General features: G+C 36.7%; 1 protein-coding gene across 1 annotated transcript in view; it reads left to right on the top strand.

Annotated features, from left to right (window-relative positions):
- Positions 1 to 23,367, top strand: part of LOC113234620 (furin-like protease 2) — a 54,580-nt gene extending 31,213 nt beyond the window's left edge. The window contains exons 2-12 of the mRNA XM_026469974.1: positions 6,586 to 6,690; positions 14,448 to 14,573; positions 17,592 to 17,726; positions 17,973 to 18,280; positions 18,355 to 20,115; positions 20,197 to 20,312; positions 20,377 to 20,494; positions 20,569 to 21,123; positions 21,543 to 21,643; positions 22,674 to 22,858; positions 23,064 to 23,367. Coding sequence (XP_026325759.1) covers positions 6,586 to 6,690; positions 14,448 to 14,573; positions 17,592 to 17,726; positions 17,973 to 18,280; positions 18,355 to 20,115; positions 20,197 to 20,312; positions 20,377 to 20,494; positions 20,569 to 21,123; positions 21,543 to 21,643; positions 22,674 to 22,858; positions 23,064 to 23,264 — 3,711 coding nt within the window. The 3' untranslated portion in view covers positions 23,265 to 23,367. The remainder of the gene's footprint in view (positions 1 to 6,585; positions 6,691 to 14,447; positions 14,574 to 17,591; positions 17,727 to 17,972; positions 18,281 to 18,354; positions 20,116 to 20,196; positions 20,313 to 20,376; positions 20,495 to 20,568; positions 21,124 to 21,542; positions 21,644 to 22,673; positions 22,859 to 23,063) is intronic.
- Positions 23,368 to 24,460: the final 1,093 nt, after the last annotated feature.

Genomic DNA, 24,460 nt, shown 5'->3' with positions numbered 1-24,460 from the left:
CCTGGAGCATCGTGCGTAGGAAACTGATAGTTTCCCCTTTGGGTGACTGAACGTATCAACCTATCGTGGAAGAAAGGCATAACTTTTTTACTACATTTTTACATTTTTACATTGAAGCGTAACTTAAAAGTCAACTGCCTTAGTGGCCGAACGATTACCATGCTGAATGCCCAGCAGAGGTTCGATTCCCGGGTCAGGAGAAATATTTGTACAGCTTAGATTTATTTATCCCGTGAGTTTGGGTGTAATTTGTGGTTGTCTATTTGTGTGTCCATGGTACCCGCGATACAGGGCTTCCCTAATTCGGGGCTACGAGTGTATGCGTAGTAAAAAAAAGGCGTCTACAGCATTTCACAATAAACCTTTTTACAGATTATTTCAACAAATTTTAAGTCAAACGCTTTAGGTTTAAGTTAACAAATCCCTTAACTGCTAAAGATTTAAGCATTTTATCTGAGTTGTAAAGTTGCTTATTTCGTTTTTATTGATATTCACGAATTTGTTGTTCATTGTATTTAAAGATACGCATTTCTTCCACAAGCGTTTGACTAAACATTTACAAAGCAATTTCATTTACATTTTTTTTGCTGTAAAAATAAGTCGACGTACGGGATTCCTCTTGTGTTATGGTTTTATTTCATAATATATTTGAAGACAAAATTATAATAATTTGTAAATTTTTTATTTGATAGGAAAATTGAGATAGTGCCGTTATTTAATGACATTGCAGGTTTATAGCATAAAATTTGTAAACTCAATAGCAATATTTTTGCAAGACAGCAATACGTTCGAATTGATGAAGCTGGAAGCCTAAGGCACAGATCTATTGATCTAGTTTAGATTCCAGTCTTCTGTAGATTTTTCCCTTTTTAACCGCTCACGCGATACATGCAGCCGTAGACGCATACCACACCTAAAGGTGCCGGTGATGATTTTATACCGATTTATCGGATAGCGAAGTTATAACAGGTAAAAGAACTAATATTAATTGCTATTTCGGTAACTACTCTAGCAAACCATAAAGTTTTTAATGCTTGGGTCTGTCATTTAAAAAAATAAACAACTTCAAAAATACGTCACGACAATCGTGTGTGTTATTGTTTGGGCTGGTGATTTCGGTGTTTATTTAATGAAAACATACCGTAAGTAGCATTTTTTAAGTTTACCCTGAATATAAATGTTTATAAACTACACTTTAAGGAGTAATTTCATGGTAAACGTTAGAACCACTCAAACGGAATATTATCATATTTATCCAAGTACACCAAAAATTTCATTAGTGCTTTTTAAGTGCAGGATTTACGGTGTATTACTGCATTTTATTTGAGATATTTTTGTTGGTAGTACGGAGGGTATTTATTTAGCAATGCAGAATAATAGTTTTTATTTATAAAAACTTGTATTTAAACTGAATGCTTTTCTAATTTGCGAAACCAAATAGCCGCCACTTTGCGGTAGGCGGAGCGCATCGCGTGAAATAAAACCTGATTTTGTAACAAATATTTTGTAACCAAAATTGTTTTTGTGGATAGGAATAAATTTATTATTATGAACCGTTTTACGGACCGATTTCAAAAAGAAGTATGGCGTGTATCTATAAGGATGGTGTATAAAAAACACATTATTATTATTAAGTTTATTTTTGTTTGAAAATTGAACATGGCTTAAGTTTTTTGCTATTCAACATTGTTTAAAGAAACACAAATTTATTGGGACGTGCATTACTTCATTATCTATCTAATTAAGCAAAAGTTAATATTACGTAATTCGACTTATGCCATTCTTCATATATATAAATGTAAATGATACTTATTCTGCCTTGGTTAGCAATCAGATATGTTGTATATATTAGCGGTTTTAAAAAAGAACAAGTGAAAGTAATTTCTTATTTTGATTTCTTTTCATTCTGAAATCTCAGTAATTGTGTAATACTTTTCGTAAGGAAAATGAAAACTCATTACCATGTCATACTTTTTTTCTGCAAAACAACAAGTCGGTGTAATAGACAGCTGTGTTAAATGGCACCAAATAGTTCAAATGCCCACGATTTTGGTTAGTCTCCCCATTCTATCGTGTCAACCGCGTTATCGAGTTCTTCTATTGTTTAAATCAAGTTTATATGTGTTATTCTGTATTGTATTTTTGTTTTGTTCTTTCGTAACAATTTTTATAACTAGGTAAAGTTTGAATATTGCGTATAAACACTAGCACGCCATTTTACCGTTAAATCATACCTACTATTGCTTAATTTTTAAATGAAATCGTTTGCGTATCATAGTGAAAAACAAATCTGAAGAATCTACTTACGAAAGTATACATTATTTCGAGTAATTTGACATAAATTAGTAATGAAGCTAATTAACGGAATTAAAGTAACCTCAATGATACCTAAATACCTAAAAGTTAAAACTATACTTTGGTATTATGTTCTATTGAATATCACGATGTTGTACTACCATCATGGTAGTACAACATCCTAATCCAATTTTTTTTTTGTGAAATTGCTCCACTATTTTGTTGTAATTATTAATACAAACATCGAACACAAAGAAAGTAGCAGTAGCGCTCCTTGTGAACGAGTTCCTCCAAGGAAGTACTGCCACTTTACCTATTTCTGCCGCCAAGGAGTAATGTGAGCATTACTGCGTTCCAGTTTTGAAGGGTAAGGGTGCTCGTGGAATTACAAACACATGAGAGTTTTCGACTTACGTGTCAGGGTGATGGACGTAGAGGCAGTGCACTTCAGATATATGCAACTTAAAGCTCTGAGTAGTACTGCGACTGTTATGGACAGGCGTGTCGTTTACCGTCAGGCGCACGAATTGTTCGTCCCATCACTTGGTATCCTAAGAAAAAATTACAAACAAAGATCTGCAATCTGCTAGTTGTTTCTGCATGTTAGTACGGATAGCGTCAACCACGATATGGTGAAGGCGCTGGTTTGAATCCGGCCGTTTCGAAAGAATTTATCTTTGTGTTTCTATAAGTACTTCGAGTTTTTGAGTTAATACTCAATACTCAATACTCAATTTTTTGAGTTAATACTCAAAAAAAATCTAATTTCCATGTATAGCAAACGCATTAGCGTTTACTAAGATTATAGTAAGGTTTTACCATTAAACGTGCACGTATAAACTGTTTTTGTCCATTTCAGAAATGTCGTCGTACGTTTTGATCCTATCACTTATTATTTCCGAAAGAAAATATGAACCTGAAAATGTTTGTTAGCCGTGTTGATTCCATTATTTTAATTGATTTATATTGTGTCAGAAGAATTATAGTTTCTGTTAGATTTTATTAAAGTACGACAGGTTGGTCGACCCGACTGATCTAGGGTATTTTGTAAACGCAGTAATGGAACGTAACTGTAAGCTCTGTTAATTAATATAATTAAACATTACAATTAAATCTATCATTAGATAGTTCTTTGATGGAATCTGCCTATTAGTAAGTATCAATGAGTCTACCAAAATCCATATATTATCATCAAAATAATAAAAATAACGTGTCAGACTCCTACTGCCAGGTCTAAAACCAGGTAATTATCTGTACTATGAATACCAGAACATCCAGACCAAAACCAATTTACAAAAGTCCAATTCCCAAATTGGTCTTACCAGGAATCGGGCCCGGGATCTCCGTATCGAATTTTTGCCACACATTGCCAGCCATCGGACTGCAGTGGTTGTCAAACAAAAACGTAAAATAGAATTTTGAACTATCGAAATTATTTAAGAAACTTATGATTTCAAGTTTCAACGTGAAGACGTTGTTATATTTACTTTATTATCCTTAGTGGAACTTTTCGTAGTTTATGTTTTTTTATTAGATTAGAGCCGCAACGAATTTTAATTTTAGTAGAGTTTTAACACTACTGCATTTCGCGCGCGTAATTGTCAAACCAAAAAACTGTATTGCTGCGTACCGAGTTATGTCAAAATAATTCATAAATTTTAAAACTTACAGTTTATTTTAGTTGCAACATCTCATTCAAAAACACTAATACCTCCAAACTTGAAATGTCAGGGTATAGATTAGGCCTAGAAAAATAATATGATTGCTGTTAAATCAAAACACTGTAAGTGATTTGACAGTATTTAGGTTTGACAGAGCAGATTATATATTTTTTAATATTTTTTTTTTTTCAATTAACCCGCAAATGACGCTGTGATAAAGACTTATCCGACCTCCACGAATTTTCCTATAGCTGCAAATTTTTGTAAAAGAATTGGATTTAAGAATTTTCAGCCCCAATTTGTTCGCGAGCTATTTAAAAGAAACTGACAAAAAAGACGAGTTCAATTTAATTAGAGCAGTTGGAAATATTCAGGGTAGGGGCATGAATATGACGACAATAGGGCTTCTCGGGCAGAAGAGGGGGGAATCGAGGCGGAGTTGAGCGTAGGGTTGCCTGCATATTTAATAAACTAAGAAGAATCCGTCGTATAAAACGAAAAGGTACATAGTTAACACTATATGCTGTTTTTCTTTTGAACTTTATATCACATAAGTTTCAAACACATCTCCTTCCTTTCTACATAAGTTTTGATTATAGTGACCCTCCGTACCGACCCTTAGGGTATACGAGAAAGGCTCTATTACCGTGCACAGGAAACTTCTAAGTTCAGGTTCTGACCCTAGATTAGCCAGTGTACAGGGTTATCACTGACTACATCAGGTTCTCAAGAGACTAGTGCCTCGAGTGAGCCGCTCCGGGTGCACGTACAGTAACCTCCCTATTTTCCAGATAGGTATCGGAGCTTGTAGGCTCGCTCACTTCCCGTTGCGCATTACACAACTACTTAACGCTTGCCACCGCTAGGTCGTTGACTCTAAAGTCCACTACAAAATCTCCTCCTTGGTGGCGGAGCTGTAAGTCACTTCCCGACGCCTCTGGAGGCGTCTGACCAGCTTCCAGGAACCTACGCGGCTAAAGAGACCAACGAATGTCTAGCGCTCCGGGCTAGTACTGCAGATGTCAGTCGTAGTGTCCTGCGACAATGTCTGGACATAGCTTATAATTTAAAGGGCAATTCACGTGTCTCGCACGTCTCCTCGCCTTAGGCCCTCGTCTAGACCGCTACTAACAAGCGTTAGCTGCGCACGAGACAGATGTCCCGGCCACACATCACCGGAGCAGACTAACGTGTCTGTTTTTGCAGCTCATCACAAACCCCGGCGGATCCATACCCAAGTCCGAGTGCACCAGTGACGCCCGCAAAGGTGTATCACTGGCGGAGGGCTTGGCCCGGACGCCTTTCGTGCCTTGGTCTTACCAAGGAACCCGTAGTCTCCCCGGAACTCCCTACCACTCGGGTCAGTAGATAAACATCGTCAAATACCTAGGAAAAAATTTCAAATACAGTTTGATTAGTGATTTTAGAAGCGTAGAGTTCCTTGTGAAAGTTTGTCCAAGGACGTACTGCCACCTTATCTGTTTCTGCCGCCACGTGGTAATGCGAGCATTACTGCGTTACGATTTCGAAGGTGGCGGGGCCCATCAGATCTTTGCGATTTACGGTCTGAGTGGCACTGCAACTATCAGGGATAGGCGTATCACTGTCTACCAGACGCACGACTTGGTTGTCCCGTGGTTTCATCGTGGTGTTTTTTTATTTATTCCGTGAACGTTTTTTTACTATACGCGGACTATAAAAGTAAGGAAGGGTTTTGGTCGAAGTGACGTAGTAAATAATTCGGTCATGCGATTGTCAACCCTAAAGGTACAAACAAAAGATGTGGATAATTGAAATCCCACTTGAACGCACTCCGCCTTAATTAATGGTATGCATTCTTCGAATCCGGGTTTTACCCCACTTCAAGGTAGTTTTATATATTTGTGGACGATTAATTCATGTAGAGTTTTATTTATATTTTTGCCATACATAAAACAGCTAAAGAGCTTTCATAAAGGTGGCTACCCTTAGCCATACGTAGCAAAGAAAAACCAACTTTGTTAACTAACCAAACATTCGCATAATATTAATCTTATTAAATATTATTTCGAAGGCGTCAGTTTGAAAGTACTACAATAATGGGTAAAGACATTTTTGAATGAATGAATGAAAAATTCTTCATGGCAAATTGAAAAGTTACAATGCAAACACAGAATTGCAAATGAAAAGTATCACAGAATAAAATAATGTACAACAGGCGACTTTATTGCCAGGTAGTAATTTCTTCCAGGCAACCTTAGCACTTAGGATTATTCGCGAAAGGATTCTCACTAATTATAGGTTTCTTACCATGGTATGAGTTATTTATGTTCCCGGTATTTCGGAACGGTTACACGCTTCATGGTCACGGGTTGACTGGCTGTATGGAACGTGACCATGAAGCACTTTAGTGATAATTATTTAATAATTTTTGTGGGAAAGGGGGTGCAACCACAGAATTTTAATAGAAATGTTTCAAATAAATCCACTACACATTGAATATTAATAATATATGTACATATAGATAATAACAAATAACAATAAAATTTACCATAAAACAAATATTATTAATAATAAATAAATAAACACAGGAAAATTATAACATTTTCGTATTCACGAATACTAATTGTTTGTTTTTGTCTTGTTACAGATCGGGAGCTTAAACAATTTCTTTCTATTATCACATCCACATGTCAGCAAACGATCGCCAAATGCGAGCATCGACTATCATAATAAACTCAAAAATGATCCACAGGTGAGTCTTCTTTATAAAAATCATCATCAATAACAACCATTATAATATATATATATAATAATAATAATAATAACGCACACACTCAACAGTACCCCGCGCTAGGGAAACCCTGTGTCGCGGGTGCCATAGACACACACATAGACAACCACAAATCACACTCAAACTCACAGAGAAACAAATGCAGGCCATACAAATACTTCTCCCGGCCCGGGAATGGAACCTGAGACCTCTACGTGGCAGACCAGCATCGTAACCTTTCGGCCATGAAGGCAGTGAAGTGAAATGTGGGACATGTATGCTATCGTTACGAAAGGATTTGCCAATCTATGACGTAAGGTACATGCCGATTGTTGCCCAGGGTGCGTGGGATATATAGGAACTTGAATAGTAACGACATTGCTGATGACTAATATTTTTATACTTGTGGCCGATTTGTATTTTTTTAATATATTTATATACAAACTAAGTTCAGTGGTCCAAGATGATGAGAGAAGTGGTACAAATGAAAAAAAAACCTATTTTAGATTGTCGTCTCTCCCACTAGAACAGACGCCCGGGGTCAGGGGAGCAGGCTCAAGAATCTTCAAGCAACACATGTTGTTATTATGATTGTTACCAAATTACGACATAGGTCGTAAGTTAGCTAGACGGGTGGGCAAATGTTTTTGCCTGTTCTGCTGTATGTCTCCCGTATAACGCACGATACTGTGGTTGTCTTTGTGTTTTTTAATTAAATACGTCGCTCCAAATTTATATAACAGTAAATTTGGCTTCTAATATTGAAAGAGACCTTACTATAACCCGAACGCTAAAGGTTTTTAAGTGATACTTAATTGCTTTTATTTATATAACAAGAAATTTTATAACGTTACCCAGTGGCAGAAGATTCATGAAAATATTTCTAGTTTAACAAACACATACCCTCAAAAACTTGGATTGTGTACCGTTTAATTCAATTTCATTTAAGGTTTTCGTGGCATATCTCTCCTGAAAACTGAGCTTTAATTTCAACTCTATGCCACTTAGTTTGTCATCGACTATAATTTAAAATTAAGTATGCTTAATTGTATTGTGACGAAATTGAACATTTAAAAAAATAAATTTTGTGCCATAGTTCATTTTATAGATGAAAAAGACGGGAATCAAAATCTCTAGGTGTCACAAGTCTCCTATTTTTTTAAAAACAACTGGTAAATGTAATTAAGGTTATTCTGCTAAAATCTACTTGCTTGCTCTACTTTGAATCTCAACGAGAAAAGAGAGCGTCAGTTTAATAGCTGGCATTCATCTATTCAACCACTAACGATCGACGTTGCCTTATTAAGACTACCATTAAAATTAGTAAGCATTATTCCATTTTTACAAAATTAAACTCGATAATTAATATAAGCACTTAAACTGTAAGTAAAAACGAATGGAAAGTAACAATTTTAGTAGCAGGTAGAGCTCCACGTGAAAGAGTTCGTCAAGGGTAGTACTGCCATCTTGCCCACTTATGCCGCCGCGCAGTAATGTCAGCATTACTGTGTTTCGGTTTTGAAGGGTGCTGGTGAAATTACAGGCACATTGGTCTTGTCAACTTCTGTCTCAGAGTGACGGGCGCAGTGGCAGTGGGATTTAAAGCTCTGAGTGGCACTGCAACTCAGAGCGCGGAAGGCGTGTAGCTTAACATCGTCATCAGTCGTGCGCCTACTTGTTCGTCCCGTCACTTGATATTATAAAAAATAAAAATCTTCAAATAATTAGTGGACTACACCAACCGCCAACGGCGTGCCACAAAAAATTGCAATGGCAGTTGAATAATAGTCGATGGCTAACTGAGTGGCAATATTAAGTGAGGCGTAGCGTCGATTTCTGCCGCCCGGGGTCAATCGTAAATTTGTTGTCCCTTTTATTTTCACGATTACAAAAGTAGTACCTTCGGGCAGACTCGGCTCGATTGTATTTTTATGTTCACCTGCCGTCGCCACCTTTGTGTTGTTCAGAATATCATTCTCTCAAATATTGAAATTTTTAGTAAATAAAATGTAATTAGTTAAGGCTTTGTCGCGCTCATCGTCTTATCCATTGCTGTCCCGCTGCCACCCGGAGCCATGGATCCCCCATGCAACTGCAGCTGTTATAAACAAGCGTGTCGGTTACCACCAGGTGCACAACTTCTTCGTTCCGTCACTTGATATCAGAAAAAAAGTGTGGAATGTAATTGCACGATGTAATTCCGCCTTTCCTTTTCCAACATCGCAGGACTTATATTATAGATATTCCAAGGATTCGTACTGAATTTTACGCTTCCAGATTTACATGGTGAACGACTTTGTCATAGTCACTATGGAATGTAATTCCCTACCAGCAGATTGATTCCATAAACACTATGACGGTCCTTTACAAGGCAAGAGTGAATAGGCATTATAATGTGCATAATCCATCGTCGTGCATAACCTTATCATAACTTTCCATTAGATGAGATGGAAAGTCAAATGCGCATTTATTTCTTTTTTATATAAAAATGGAAGTTACGCGATTACTCCGACATTTGTGAACCGATTTCGATAATTCTGTTTTTTTATTGGAAAGGAGGGAGTGGTCCTATTCAAATTTGAAAAAAATATTTCACCTCTATGGGATTAGGTGATGAATCCGGCTTATTGAATTTCACCCACTTCCCATTCATTTATTTCAATAAATCTTGGCCCACAGAAAACTTGGAATTCCAAAAAAAATAAAATGTTATGGTGACCAAGAGCTGATCTGATGGTGGAAATGGCAGACAGATGAAAGGAACTTCTTAACAGTGTACAACAGCTACCTTATGTTTGGGCTCCCTCTGTACCACTCACGCTAAGTACTGTGTTTAGCAGAATTTAGCACAAATGAGATGATTTAAAATTAGTCGTGATTCTGTTTCATTATATTTTTTGCACTAAGTATTTTGAGTTAATACATTTAAATAAATTAAATGCAGATAGCACTTCTACGGGCGTATAACACTCAATATAGAGCCACTTCATAACAAGCCATGCGTATATTGATTGTATGCATAGATATTGCGTATTAATTTTTCCCCAAGTTTGGAAAACATAAATAAAATAAACTTTTCTCGATTTGATCTATGTTAAGGATCGTGCTTTAATAGGATTTGAATAATTTAATCGAATTATTCATAGGTTGAAGCCGTGGTAGCCTAATGGTTTGATCTACTGTCTCTCAAGCAGAGGGTCGTAGGTTCGAATCCGGGCTCGCACCTCTGAGTTTCTCGGAATTTATGTGCGAAATTTAATTTGAAATTTATCATGAGCTTTCGTGAAAACATCGTGATGAAACCTGTACGTTGAAGAATCCAACCCGCAGTGGGCCAGCGTGGCGGACTATGACCTAAACCCTCGTCTGAAAGGAGACCCGTGCCCAGCAGTGGGACATATACATGGGTTGATGATGATGATGATTCATAGGGTAAACTTAATGCGTGTGGTAGGTATAGGAATTAGAAAAGTAATTGGAAGCCATGTAACATGAATAAAGGTTTTGTGTTCTAATGGGTTCTAGTTTTAGAAGTGTGATTTTGAATTCTGAGTCTTTTGATAATAGTTTGAGTGTTGTTTGAAAAGTTTAAATTTTGAGTGGTTTTAGGGTAACTTGAAGTGTACTTTAAAAACCAAATCATTCCAAAATATTAATTATTAATTTATGAGGTACGATCAAACGAAATTGAATAACAGTTACGGTCGTTTTTCCCAATTTAGCGTCAATTATACATGAGGTTGGCATTTCTAGTATAAATGGCAAATAAGTAAAAAAAAAAGTGGACTTGAACCTCTAGCTGGTTTGTTAACAAAAAGCATAATAGTATAAATCAAAAAGGGTATTCATGTATTGTATCATTAAAAGTACAAAAAATTACGATTGGTTGACCCGTTCATAGCGGTATACTCGCATATAAGAATCAGATCAGTGCATAATAAAAAATGGACAAAGACAAGACAATGCCAAGTGACGGGACGAACAAGTCGTGCGCCTGATGGTAAGCTTCACGCCTGTCCGTAACAGTTACAGTGCCACTCAGTGCTTTAAATTGCAAAGATCTGAGGGGCACTAGGTAACCTTACAAAAAGGTAAGGTCGCAGTACAACCCTGAATGAACCGTTTCACAAGGAGCGCTACTGCGACTAAAAACTGCCTCTGTGGCCAAACGGTTACCATTTTGGACTGCTACGCTTAGGTTTCGGGTTCGATTCCCGGGTCAGGTGAAATATATGTATGGCCTACATTTATTTCTCTCATGAGTTGGGTGTAATTTGTAATTGTCTACAGGGTTTCCCTAGTGCGAGGCTATTAATGTGGGCATGACAAAAAATCACAAAGCTATGAGGGGCACTGCCACTGCGCTCGTCACCCTGAGACATAAGTTGGCAAGCCCCATGTGCTTGTAACTTCATCACCTTCATTACCTCACTTGTCCTTTCAAAGCAAAACACAGAAATATAGGTATAGTTGAAGAAATATTATTTGCACTCATGAATATTATCTCTTGAAACGGCTTATCCTTTCTGTTACAATAGAGTAATAAATTGTCACTTCTTTTACTCAAAATGTACATGGACTTAACGACCTTGGTCTATCGTATCGTGGGTGTATTAAATGCTTTTTCTGAATTATAGTTTTGAATTATTTCTTTACTCATCAGGTCGAATTTTTAACTATAGTTACGTAAAATACCGACTGCTGACTTTTTTCTTACTAATCCAACAAAGTTAGTTCCGCATAAAGATTATCAAATTTAGAATAAGTGCCGATACGTAAAAGTGTTTCAATTACAGTTTTAATTAATACAGATGGCAAGTGCGTTACCGAGACGGCTCACTCTTTTGTCCTATTGTATTCTAATAGCAATAAAACGAATCCGTAAAAATGATATTTTGCCAACTTATAGCGTAGCAGCATTTCCCTGGGCGAACTCTTTCACAAGGAGCTCTACTGCTATTAAATGGAAATTGTTGTTGTAATTGGTTAATTATTAATGATAGCCGTGTGAGGAAATGTATAAAATCACGGATCGCTAGAGGCCGCCGTAACGTGAACCAAATAGTCATGACCCCGAATTTTCGACCTTTGAATAATCGACCTCACATTTTGTTTGAATCGCCCTAAGGGTCTGATTTTATCGAAACCCTAGATAGTGAAGTTAATTAAAGACTCTTTTGTATTAGAAAGGCTGTTTTTGGAGAACACAAGCCGACTTTAATCGGCTTGTGTTGTGCGACTATATAATTCCTATTTCCACGTTTCTTGCTGTCTCTTTTCTTTTTTAACCGACTTCAAAAAAAGGAGTAGTTTCTCAATTCGACATTTTTTCGTATGTATGTTATGCGATAACTCTTTGTGATTTGTGAACCGATTTTGATGATTCTTTTTTGTTGGAAAGAGGGTACCCCAGTAGTGGTTTAATTTAAATTTGAAGAAAATATTCCACCTTTAAGGGTGGCAAACCCGAGTTTGTAATCCCCTAGGATTCATTCAGACTTTCAAGGTCGGTTTTTTTAAGTACAGGGGCCTTACTATGAACTCTTATTACAGTTCAGTATAGGTTCGTAACGACATAAAAGCGGGATAGTGATATACTCACAACGACTCATTTTAGGTCCTAAACTGAATCGTAATACGACTTCATGGTAAGGCCCCTGTATTGATTACCATATAAGTATTTCTGTTGTTTGTTCCCTAATACCAAAACCACCTTATGTGTTATTTTCAACTATTAAAGAATCTTATATCCCTTTTAAAATAGTTTCATATTCATACTCATCTTTATTTGCTTGCCACAAGGTTTTACAAAGATCTTAAATATATTATTCCCATACATGTCCCTTGCAAGGCGCTACAAATTTAGAGAGCACTGCAAACTAATATTATGAACCAATCAAAACTTATTTTATAAAACTATGGTTAAACATTAATTGCTACTAAATTTAAATAAAGTTAAATACTAATTATTAAAAATTTTCCCTTTTTTCACATAAATCGTTTATTACATAAAACACGGTTACAAATTTTAAGCCCGCCAAAGAGACACACTCTCATCATAAGCAATAAACCTAGATATAAGCCTACCTATCGTGCGTCATAAAATACACTCACAGAGATATACCAGAATCAATAGTACAAACCTTAGTCATCTGATATTTGTGATAACAATTTCTTTTTCGCTTTCGTTTTTAAAATTTAATTTGGATAAGAAATGAAACTATTTTTCCGGATTTATATCACGTATATTTATTTTTTCAAACAAACCAACGTTTCGGGACCTTTACAGGTCCCATTGGTCACGATTGACTAAGGTTGTTCAATCATCAACCAATTATGTCGAATATTAATGCAAACTACCCTATTTTTTCACTATAGTTACAAAAGTTATTAATTATATACCTTATTTTTAATTTTACAAAGACACATTCCGCTACATTATGTTTTACAAATTATTTTATTTTAATAATAATAATATGAATTTTTATTAGGTTAAATTTATTATTAATTAATAATGGAAATTAGAAGTCATAAGCCTGTTTGGGATTTTTCATCAGAGGAAGGATTCCAAACTAGTGGTACGGAAAAATCATCTTTTCTGTTGAAATTAGGATGTTTTTAATTTCAATGGCCTCTCGCAGCATCCTGGGCAGATAACGGACTTCTTTTGCAAGGACCTGGGGCCTTACCATGAACCCTTATTACAGTTCAGTATAGGTTCGTAACGACAAAAAAGCAGGATGGTGATATACACTTCATACAGCGCTGTCTCATAACAACTCATTTTAGGTCCTAAATTGAATCGTAGTAAGAGTTCATGGTAAGGCCTCTGGAGTTTGTCAAACTTCATTGAATGTGTAGGTTTATCCATGACATGCTCGCAGATTGCAGTCTTGTTTGCGCGACGATGTTTGACATCAGCCATATGTTCTTTGACGCGGGTACAAATACTTCGCTTCGTTTGTTTAATATAAGAGAGACCGCACTCACAGTCAAGTTCGTAAACACCTACATCCTGTAATTTATATGAATTATTTTCGTCAACCGTAAGAAGCCGTGGTAGCCTAATGGTTTGACCTACTGCCTCTCAAGCAGAGCGTCGTGGGTTCGAATCCGGGCTCGCACCTCTGAGTTTCTCGGAATTTATGTGCGAAATTGAATTTGAAATTTATCATGAGCTTTTCGGTGAAGGAAAACATCGTTATGAAACCTGCACGTTGAAGAAGGTTTACAACCCTCGAAAAACGTGTGAAGTCCCCAACCCGCATTGGGCCAGTGTGGGCGGACTATGGCCTACATCCTCGTCAGAAAGGAGATCCGTGCCCAGCAGTGGGACATATAAATGCGTTGATGATGATGATTTTCGCCAACATTCAGGTATATACGACATTTATTGAATAATTTCTAGTTCTTTGACCAAAGTAATTTTAACTGCCTCTGTGGCGGAACGGTTACCATGCCAGATTACCACGCAGAGGTCCCAGGTTCGATTCCGGGGCCGGGAAAAATATTTGTATGGCCTACATTTATTTATCTCGTGAGTATGGGATTTATTTGTGGCTGGCTATGTGTGTGTCCATGGCACACGCGACACAGGGTTTCCCTAGTGCTGGGCTATGTTGAGTGTGTGCGTTATTATATTATTATTAATTTATAATATATTCTCTATTGTTAACAGATCTAGTAGTCTCTATTTTATACAATGCTTATATAAAGCCTATGTCTTTATATTCTACCAGGTGAGATGGGTAATGCAGCAAAGAGAGCTGCGGAGAGAGAAGCGGGACCATTCCAGACGCCACGTCATGAGGCAAACTAGCACGCCCACCTTCCCTGACCCTTTGTTCAAAGAACAGTGGTATTTGGTGAGTATATTATACACAATTCGAATAACATACTTGACCGTGGATGAAGTCATAAAATATGACAGGTTAATGATCTTCATTGACAGTGTCGGCAACATTCACGGCTCAACTTAAAACGGAGTATTAAAAAGGGAACTTTTGGTCTTATCCTGTATATTATTCATCATAACATAAATATTGAGCAACACAAACGAGCAGTGCGGCAGCAGCGCTTTGTGTTTGGTTTTCCTTTGTATTTTTTTTTCTCAAATTGTTCTTTACTGTACGTGTCTAAATTGTAAGCCTACTTTTGAATGTTTCATTTATTGTTAAGGCCCAGTGGTCATGCAAGTGTGCTACTACGTTTAAATTATACGCAGAAGACAATTCCAGATTGATGCAAATAGATGTCGTAGCTAATGAAACCTCATTGAGAATACAAGCCTGACATTTATATAGACTGATTTTAATTTTTCACTTCAAAACTGTTAACTGACTGGACGATCGATAGAGGTCACGAAACGTTGAAGTGTTAAAATAGGTTCATTACCTTTTAAAATTTTTTCCTATGTTGTACGCAACTGCAAATATCTTTTTCTACTACTGCATTTTCTTTAATCTGTTAATCTCTTTTTAGTTCTGCACCTAAATTATATTATCAAAGGTATTCGCAGTAGAACTGAAAAATTTCATTATAGTTCTTTACACAGAACTATAATAAGTGTAAAAAAAACGTCGTAATTTTGCTAATTAAAAAGGTCTTCAATCAACGCATCACTGTGTTCCTGAACTGAATAACGTCACTGTATTTGCAACATTATTAAAATTAAAATTATTTTATTAAATATTATCTCAAAATTTTACGTAACAGGAACAAAGGTCCATTTGGCAGAAAGTAACTATTTAAAACCAATGTAAATAAAATAATCTTAGTATATTGGTCGTGTTATGGTTGTATTACATTATTTTAATTTACTCGATGAAAAAGTACGGTGTGTAATCATTGCACAATTAGGTCTTAACTCGTACCTATTACATAAGGACAACGGCAGCTACTCCCAGTACATTATTAGATTTTTTATACTGTCAACGCGAATATGTACGTAATATGTTCTGTAATTGTCTATTGAAGACTGATGCTATGTGGTTTATGTGTCGTATAACGTTTTTATTACTGTTAATCGGTGTTTTTTTTTTCACATGTTATTGACTGATCGTTAACTTAGTAGACTGAGTAGACAAAAAGAATTGGAGCTGCGAGGTAATTTATTCGCTTTAAATAATTAATGTTCTCACTTAATGACTTCTATAGTTTTTACGACTGGAATTTCTCGAATGTACATTGAGCATAAAATATCAGTCTACATCTCTAGAATAAAAATTGGATTCCGTTATTATTTAAGACGTTTTGTGACACGAAATCACTTGAATTATCAGTTTTCTGTGTTTATGTCCTAATTGTAATATTTGAAACTACGTTTTAAGATTCTTGTAAAATTCACAACACCTTCTAACATTGATAATTATTTAAAAGTTTTCGTCCCTCAGAAAAATATATTGAGTTAATTGTGTTTTTTTTACACCAATAAAAGTTTGAGTTACAGATTTGCCTTTAAAGTTAAGTCTTTAAAGTTGGCCTTTAAAGTTCGACGACAAAGAGAAACGGGGGATAGGAACGGACAGCTTTTGCATATATTTATCTAAACGTAAACATTAATCTGTTATAAAGAAATTTTATTGGAAATGTAAATATTAAAGGCTGTCACCCAAGACCTAGTCTGTGGTAGACCCTAAATCTCAAAATAAGGGTATTTGCCGTTTGAACATAGAAAATCACAACTTTTTTGTACTATGCGAAAATGTTTAACGTGTTATTCACAATCATAAGATATACGTTATGAAGTTTATTAATGCACCTAAATAGATGAAATTAATATTAGCTGCAATTAGTAAGGCTGTAATTCTGTCTTTTTTACTGTCTACACACATAAATATACCAATTGTGGCTATGAAAAGTTTGGAATGTCGTCATAAAATCTTGCAGAAAAGTAATGGAAATTGTAATTCAAAACGTGAGTTTTACTGCTAACGAAATAGACTGTTCGGAGGGCGGAATTTTCCGGAGGCTTTGATTTAGAAAGACAAGTGAATGATGGGTACTTTAATACCAGCTCTAATATAACGTAGGATTTTTTGCATATTTTCTGTTGTCACGGATTGTTCCATCAATGGAACAGGAAAATTTACGAATTTCGTCATACTCCTTTTGATGAATGATTTATTTCCCAGAAATATGACACGATAAAATATTATACAAATACTTTTATCACACAAAAGAACCATAATAAGAAGACAAACACAAGATACGGTACAACAGTCGGCCATGTTGCTAAATAGCAATATGTATCAGGCAACACAGAGGTGACAGGAACATCTAAAAATAAAGATAACTGAGGGTACAAATAAAAGTAATCATAAACGAACCCAATACTAATGTATCCTCTTATTTAAGTTTTCCAATTTAGTTTAACCATCTCAAAAATCAATAAATGATTTTATTTACGTAACATCTGTCAAACACACTACACCTACACTACTAACATTAGTACAAATATATTCAATGTCGGAAGTTTCTAACAATTTTGAAGTTTTTCCGAAAACTTTACGTCAATACGTTGTCATTAATAGTTAATGCCATTACAATCAGTCATTGTTAGACTTCGACCTAAACAAATATGGATGATAATAGCAATTTTTTTTCGATATTTTTCAATAGTTAATTTTGCTTTTACATACTGAATATAAAATTTGACAATGCAATGCATGACAAAGTCAACAATTCTACAACTGCCTGTAAGTCGTAAAATTAAATTTCTAGCGAACTTTTAATTGCAACTGACATTCAATAAGCTTGTCGTCTTTTATTAAACATTTTACATCTTTAATTTTTCATTTAAGCAAATTTTCTGAATAAATTCTAAGAACTTTGTCTGTAAATAACTTGAATTTCAAGAAAATTAAGTAAATTGTTCTTTACAGAACGGAGGTGCAGCGGATGGGTTAGACATGAATGTTGGGTACGCCTGGAGAAAAGGCTATACAGGCAAAGGAGTAGTTATCACTATACTAGACGATGGAATACAACCTAACCATCCCGACTTAAAACAAAATTATGTAAGTACATAAATAGTATACTTTTCATATTAACTTGTCTTATTAAAATTAATTCTTTCCTCTCCAACTAAAAACACAAGAATGTTATAAGTGACTCAGTTTATAATAAAGAACAAACAAATTAATTTTCCCATTAAAACTTTCTATTTCATAAATAAAATTCATATTCCTAAATTAATTTTAACAAAGTTCTTTTGAGACGTTCGCTGAGTGAATTACATTGAATTAGAGACGCAAATATTGTAGGATCCGGCCGCGTCGTCGGACATAAACGGGAACGACACAGACCCCACGCCACAGGACAATGGGGATAATAAACATGGCACCCGGTGCGCTGGAGAGGTCGCTGCGGTTGCCTATAATCGATATTGCGGCGTTGGTATCGCATACAATGCCAGCATCGGAGGCGTTAGGATGCTAGACGGCCTTGTTAACGACGCAGTGGAGGCCCAAGCGCTCGGATTCAACATTCATCACATAGACATCTATAGTGCGTCCTGGGGACCCGAGGATGACGGCAAAACCGTCGACGGTCCCGGCCCTTTAGCTAGAAGGTACTTCCTAATTGCATGCGATTAAGAGATCTCCGCTCGCTAGAGGGAAGCTCATTAAAATTATTTTGTTTCAGGGCTTTTATAAATGGTGTCACTAATGGACGGGGTGGTAAAGGTTCTATTTTTATATGGGCGTCGGGGAACGGAGGAAGGCACACAGACTCCTGTAACTGCGACGGTTATGCTAATAGTATATTTACGATATCAATTTCAAGCGCAACACAGGGTGGCTATAAACCTTGGTATTTAGAGGAGTGTTCGTCGACTCTAGCGTCCACTTATAGTTCAGGAACGCCAGGTCGGGATAAGAGTGTGGCGACGGTAGATATGGATGTTCAATTAAGACCCGATCACATTTGTACAGTCGATCATACAGGGACCTCAGCTTCCGCCCCTTTAGCTGCCGGGATCTGTGCGTTAGCTTTAGAAGCCAATTCCCTATTAACGTGGAGGGATGTGCAACATCTTATAGTAATGACTTCAAGGTCGCAACCTTTAGAAAAAGAGGATGGGTGGATTGTGAATGGCGTAAAAAGAAAAGTTAGCCATAAATTCGGCTACGGACTTATGGACGCAGCTCAAATGGTGACATTGGCCGAGCAATGGATGAACGTGCCACCACAACATATTTGTAAATCTCAAGAAATAAATGAGGACAAGTCGATAGAAACTTCGTTCGGGTATACGATATCCGTACATATGGACGTAAATGGATGTAGCGGCACGATGAATGAGGTCAGAGTTTTGGAACATGTTCAATGTAAAATTTCACTCAGCTTTTTCCCGCGAGGAAATTTACGGATACTGCTTACGTCACCAATGGGGACGACATCTACGCTTTTATTTGAAAGAACATATGACGCCACCAGTTCTAACTTTGATGATTGGCCATTTTTGAGTGTTCATTTCTGGGGCGAAAGTGCAGAGGGTAGATGGACACTTCAAATAATAAATGCCGGGAATAATCATGTGACTCAACCTGGAGTGTTAAAGAAATGGCAATTAATATTTTATGGTACGGCAACAAATCCAATACGATTACGCAATAAAAACTATTTTGCTTCTAACATGGTGTTTCAAAAGGATAAAACTTATCACGTGAACGATGTTTACGATGCATCTGAATATTCACAATTCCTGAAGGAGATAGAGCTCGGTATTTCCGATAGACGTAGTTATCCTAAAAATATTCCTTCAGCTCAGCGAAAAAATGTTTTAGCAGATGCTAATGATAAACAAGTCCAGAGACTATGTGACCCGGAATGTGACTCTCAGGGATGTTACGGCAAAGGTCCGACGCAATGTGTAGCTTGCAAACATTATCGATTGGACAATTCTTGTGTATCGAGATGCCCACCGCGAAGTTTCGTAAATCAAGGGGGCGTATGTTGGCCTTGCCACGAATCATGCGAGACATGTGCAGGAGCCGGTCAAGATTCTTGCCTCACTTGTGCCCCGGCACATTTGCTGGTAATTGACTTGGCAGTTTGCCTACAACAATGCCCCGATGGCTATTACGAAGACCCTGATGCAAATGCTTGTTTCCCTTGTGCGGAACACTGCGATACTTGTTCGGAAAAAGCTAATATGTGTTCGTCATGTGCTCATAGTTATGTTTTATACAATGGATCATGTATGGCGGCCTGCCCACCTGGCACTTACCAAAAAGATGACTTTGGATGCATGCCATGTCACGAATCGTGCGAATCTTGCAATGGTCCAAATGAAACGGCTTGCGTTTCTTGTCGAATTGGAGATTACGTGTTCAATAGCCGCTGCGTTTCAAAATGTCCTTCAGAATATTACGCAGATGCTCAACGTAGAGAATGCTTAGCGTAAGATATATTTTATACATCTTATTATACTGTAGTTCATTAGGGTTTCGATGGACAATAAAGCAATATCTTAAATTTTAGGTGCCCTATCGGATGTTCTATTTGCACATGTGCCGTTTGCTCTGTTTGTCAAGAAAAATGGATTCTCACGAAAGGGGGAAATTGTCTCCCGGAGGGCAATGATAAATGTGACACCAGTGAGTAGTATTTCCTTAAAATCAACTATTTGTAGCCTTTAATTAATGAAGTCTTTATTTTCAGATGAGTATCATGAGGGAGGTCGATGTAAAAACTGCCATTCCACTTGTGAAAAATGTAGCGGACCAAATGAGTGGGACTGTTTATCTTGTTCTAGTCCTTTGTTATTGCAGGGATCGAGGTAAGGGTACTTTATTATGAGGGTCCTTTTCTCATATGTGCCTTGAAGTAGTCTTATGAGATGTTTGGTTTTAGGTGCGTAGCGGAATGCGGGCAAGGATATTATCAAACAGCCGGAAAGTGCTCAAAATGTCCTCATACGTGCTTGAGTTGTGTTTCAAGATTAAATTGCACGGTTTGTGCTGGTGCCTTAAGATTACAATCCGGAACCTGTAGAGCGACATGTGCTCCTGGTTATTATCCTGATGAGGGGATATGTTCGAAGTGTTATTTGTCTTGTCAGACTTGTACTGGACCGAGAAGAGACCAGTGTGCTTCATGTCCACCAGGGTGGAGATTAGCGGCTGGGGAATGCAGACCTGAATGTCCACAAAACTTCTTTCCATGGGAAGATAGTTGCCGTCGTTGTCATCATTACTGTCAGGATTGTCACGGTGCTGGACCTCAGAGATGCACGTCGTGTCCACCACATTTTTCCTTAGAAGCAGGTCTATGTGTTGAATGCCTTAGTTCTCAATATTACGAACCTAGAACAAGAACTTGCCGCCCATGTCACGATTCATGTAGATCCTGCTCTGGTCCAGGTCCAACAAGCTGCGTAACGTGCGCCCATCCGCTTCGTCTAGATAGGTAAATAAAACATTAAAAGCCAATTTCTATCTTTCCCAATTTTTGCCAATTTCAATCGCTATCTCAATAGGACTTGATTTCTCGTTACCAGTGAAAGAGGGGTTACGATAAGAATATCTGTAAAATTATTTTCGTCCTTTTAAAGTGCACGTCTCTAAAAGAAGTGTAGCTTGCCTGGAAGCATTAATTATTCTAATACAAGAAACACATCTATAAATAAGTAACGTATTCGTGGTATAGATATTTCAACTCCTTTTAGAATTAGACGTCTAAATGAAGACCTTTCAAACTTGTGTAACAATTTCTGGCAAGGCTTATTAAAACATGATAAATTCTTGAATCTATTTGAAAAGTCTTATAATATTAAAGTATTACAATAAGACATTTATTTCTTGGAGTAAAACTTTTCTTTGTTTCAGGGTAAATCATAAATGCTTACCATGTTGTACTGAGAGTATGGTATCAACATATTTAGGCACTAATTATTCAACAGACTGTTGTCATTGCGATAAAGATATAGGTAAGTTCATGGACGTATAATGTTCTATATATCTCGTTTTTTGGGGAGCAAACTTATTTATATTTAATTGCAAAAAATAAATTATTAGCGAATATGTTATCAACATTCTTTACGGATCAAAATCTTTCTAAATATCTATACTGCCCTCGGAGAAAGAAAGTCACAAGTAAAATTTCAAAGATAAATGAGTTTAAAAATTATCTACTTTTTCTGATAAAAATAATACTTAATAAAACATTATATTTTTGATATTATATGCTGGTGAAATTACAGACACATGGGACTTGTTAACTTATGTCTCAGGGTGATGGGCGCAGTGGCGGTGCCCTTCAGATCTTTGCGATTGAAAAAATTCAGAAGCTCTGAGTGGCACTGCAACTGTTATGGAAAGGCGTGTTACCATCAGGCGCACGACTTGTTCGTCCCGTCACTTAGTATTATAAAAAAAACTTAGTACTTTATTTATATTAAATATAGGGAAAAAAAATCACATAAGACGTATTTTATATATAAATTTTTATTTTATTTTAGTTCACATTGTTTACCTTCATTTTCGCTTTTTACTTATAAGAATAAAATTGATACAAGTTTTTATAACTTAGGAAATGAAACTATTTTTCCGGATTTAAATCGCGTATATTTGTTTTTTCAAACAAACCGACATTCCGGGTTTTACAGGTCCCATGGTCACGGTTGGTTGATATTTTAACCTAATAAAAGTCAAATATCGCTTTTATGGAAAACAATCTGATTATTGACGTCAACCTTTTGAGTCTACAAATAATTAGGTAGTCAGACCTTCCTGATCTCGAGTATGCATGAAACTTTGTGCTGTGTGGAGTTTTGTGTTTTTTTTTTCATTCCAAAGGCAGTATATTTCTCCAAAATTTTCAAAAACCTAAAATTGAATAACACTTACGAAATACATTTTTCGAATAAAAATCTTATTTTTAATCTTCCATTTGCCTGACATCACAAAAACCGGATCCAACAAATCTTTTCAACCAATAAATCAAGGGTTGTCTTGCAGGAGGTTGCTTAAACGGCTCATCTGCCGGGAAGCGTCGCATTTCAGAAACGGTCCGCACTCATATAACGGCACAATTTTTTGTTGACGACCAAAAGGAGGCCAATATCCTGCCGGTTGATTTATTACTCGGTTGGACCGTGGGGTCTACACTTCTTTTCGCCCTTGCTGTCGTCATCGTCGTGAAGGTAGCTAATCAGATTTACTTTTTGCTCATAATTCTGAAGTTTTTTATTGTTGTGATGAGGTTATGTGATTATGGTCATGACCTTTTGATATAAAAGCTATTATTTGAACGACATACTACGATATATTTGTAAATTCAGCTGACTAGCGTTCTTGGTGGTGACACAATGTGGGAAATATGTTTTCAATCTTCTTTTTCGTTCTCAGGTAAGATCAAGAAACAGAAAATACAGAAAACTCTTCCCTCGTGCAGAATATTCCCAATTAACGACTATAGACGAAGATCTCGTCACCATGACGTCATCGACGACGATTCTTAAAGTGTTACCAGTGGATGATCCATTGAACGATGTGAGTGAATCTGTGTGTGGACTTGATGAACCAAATATATGTAACGCGAAGATGTAAGCTACGTTATAGGGAAAAGGGACCTTTTCATAATAAGAACATTATTATTATTGTTGTTTTGAGAGTTGCTGGCTTAAGAATTCTTTTTTTCACGTGTTATACTCTAGTCTAAGTCATGCTCTCTTAAACGTAAAATTTTTTTCATTTTCAATTCAATTTTCTTCCCCCTTTTTTTTGCTTTAAGAAAGTTCATTGCACTTTGTATGATAATAAAATTTGCAAAATTAACTTATCATACTTGTAATGGATTGGCCAAAAAGTCGGTGCGGTTTATGCCACTAGTTAATTTTAGACAAAAAAATTAACTTTCTTCTTATTAAGATGTTATGTTGTGTTATGGTCGATTTAAAAATAATATTTTAGCACAAATTTCAAGAATAGATAAGAAAGTTTTAGTTTTATAACTCATGAAAAACGCTTAGAACGGGTGAATCTTAAAAGTGGAGTATTTCACTATGACATGCCAAACCACAGACATCTTTACAAAATCGGTAACAAATATTTTACCTCATCCTACGTATTCACCCGATATAGCCCTTGCAGATTTTCGCTGGTTTCGGTCTTTACAAAATTGTTTGACTGAATACGACTCAGTCGTGGCTTGTATATTTAAATGACCACCACCACGCGCGCGCTCCAGGCTAGTTTCCCATCGCCATACCATATAGGGTATGTGCCGCATGACTTATAGTGTAGTGTCTCGTACAACTGCCTTCGCTCTCCCCATTCACTCTACCCCTAACATGAAAAGGTTAAGGAAATTGAGTAAGGCTAAACAGCGGAAGCACGTCCTTTCATTTAAAGTGCACCTCTCGAATATCCGATGTCTGCACTCCAATCTCTCATCTGTCCACCACCATCTTGAGACTGAAAGGCCTCACATGCTCTTCCTCACGGAGACCCAAATTAGATGTCCTTCCGACTCGGCGTATCTGCATTACCCAGGTTACATTCTGGAGCACAAATTTAAGCAGCGCGCTGGTACTTGCGTTTACGCTCGTGATGACATCTGTTCTAAACGTCTCCGTAACCTCGGAGACCCCGATCTTTATGTAATGTGGGTTCTGGTGGACACTGGACTGGAACAAATTGTCTACGCCAGTGTGTACCAGTCGCATTCTGGAGACCCGGAGACGACTAGGCTGTTCAACTATCTCGGTGGAAACAGTCCAACAACGGTATCTTAAAGCGCAACT

The sequence above is a fragment of the Hyposmocoma kahamanoa genome, unplaced genomic scaffold (assembly GCF_003589595.1).
Source record: "Hyposmocoma kahamanoa isolate Upper Pololo Valley unplaced genomic scaffold, ASM358959v1 86, whole genome shotgun sequence".
Lineage (NCBI taxonomy): Eukaryota > Metazoa > Arthropoda > Insecta > Lepidoptera > Cosmopterigidae > Hyposmocoma > Hyposmocoma kahamanoa.
Note: the sequence above shows the minus strand (reverse complement) of the source record. Positions and strands in the feature narration are given on the sequence as shown.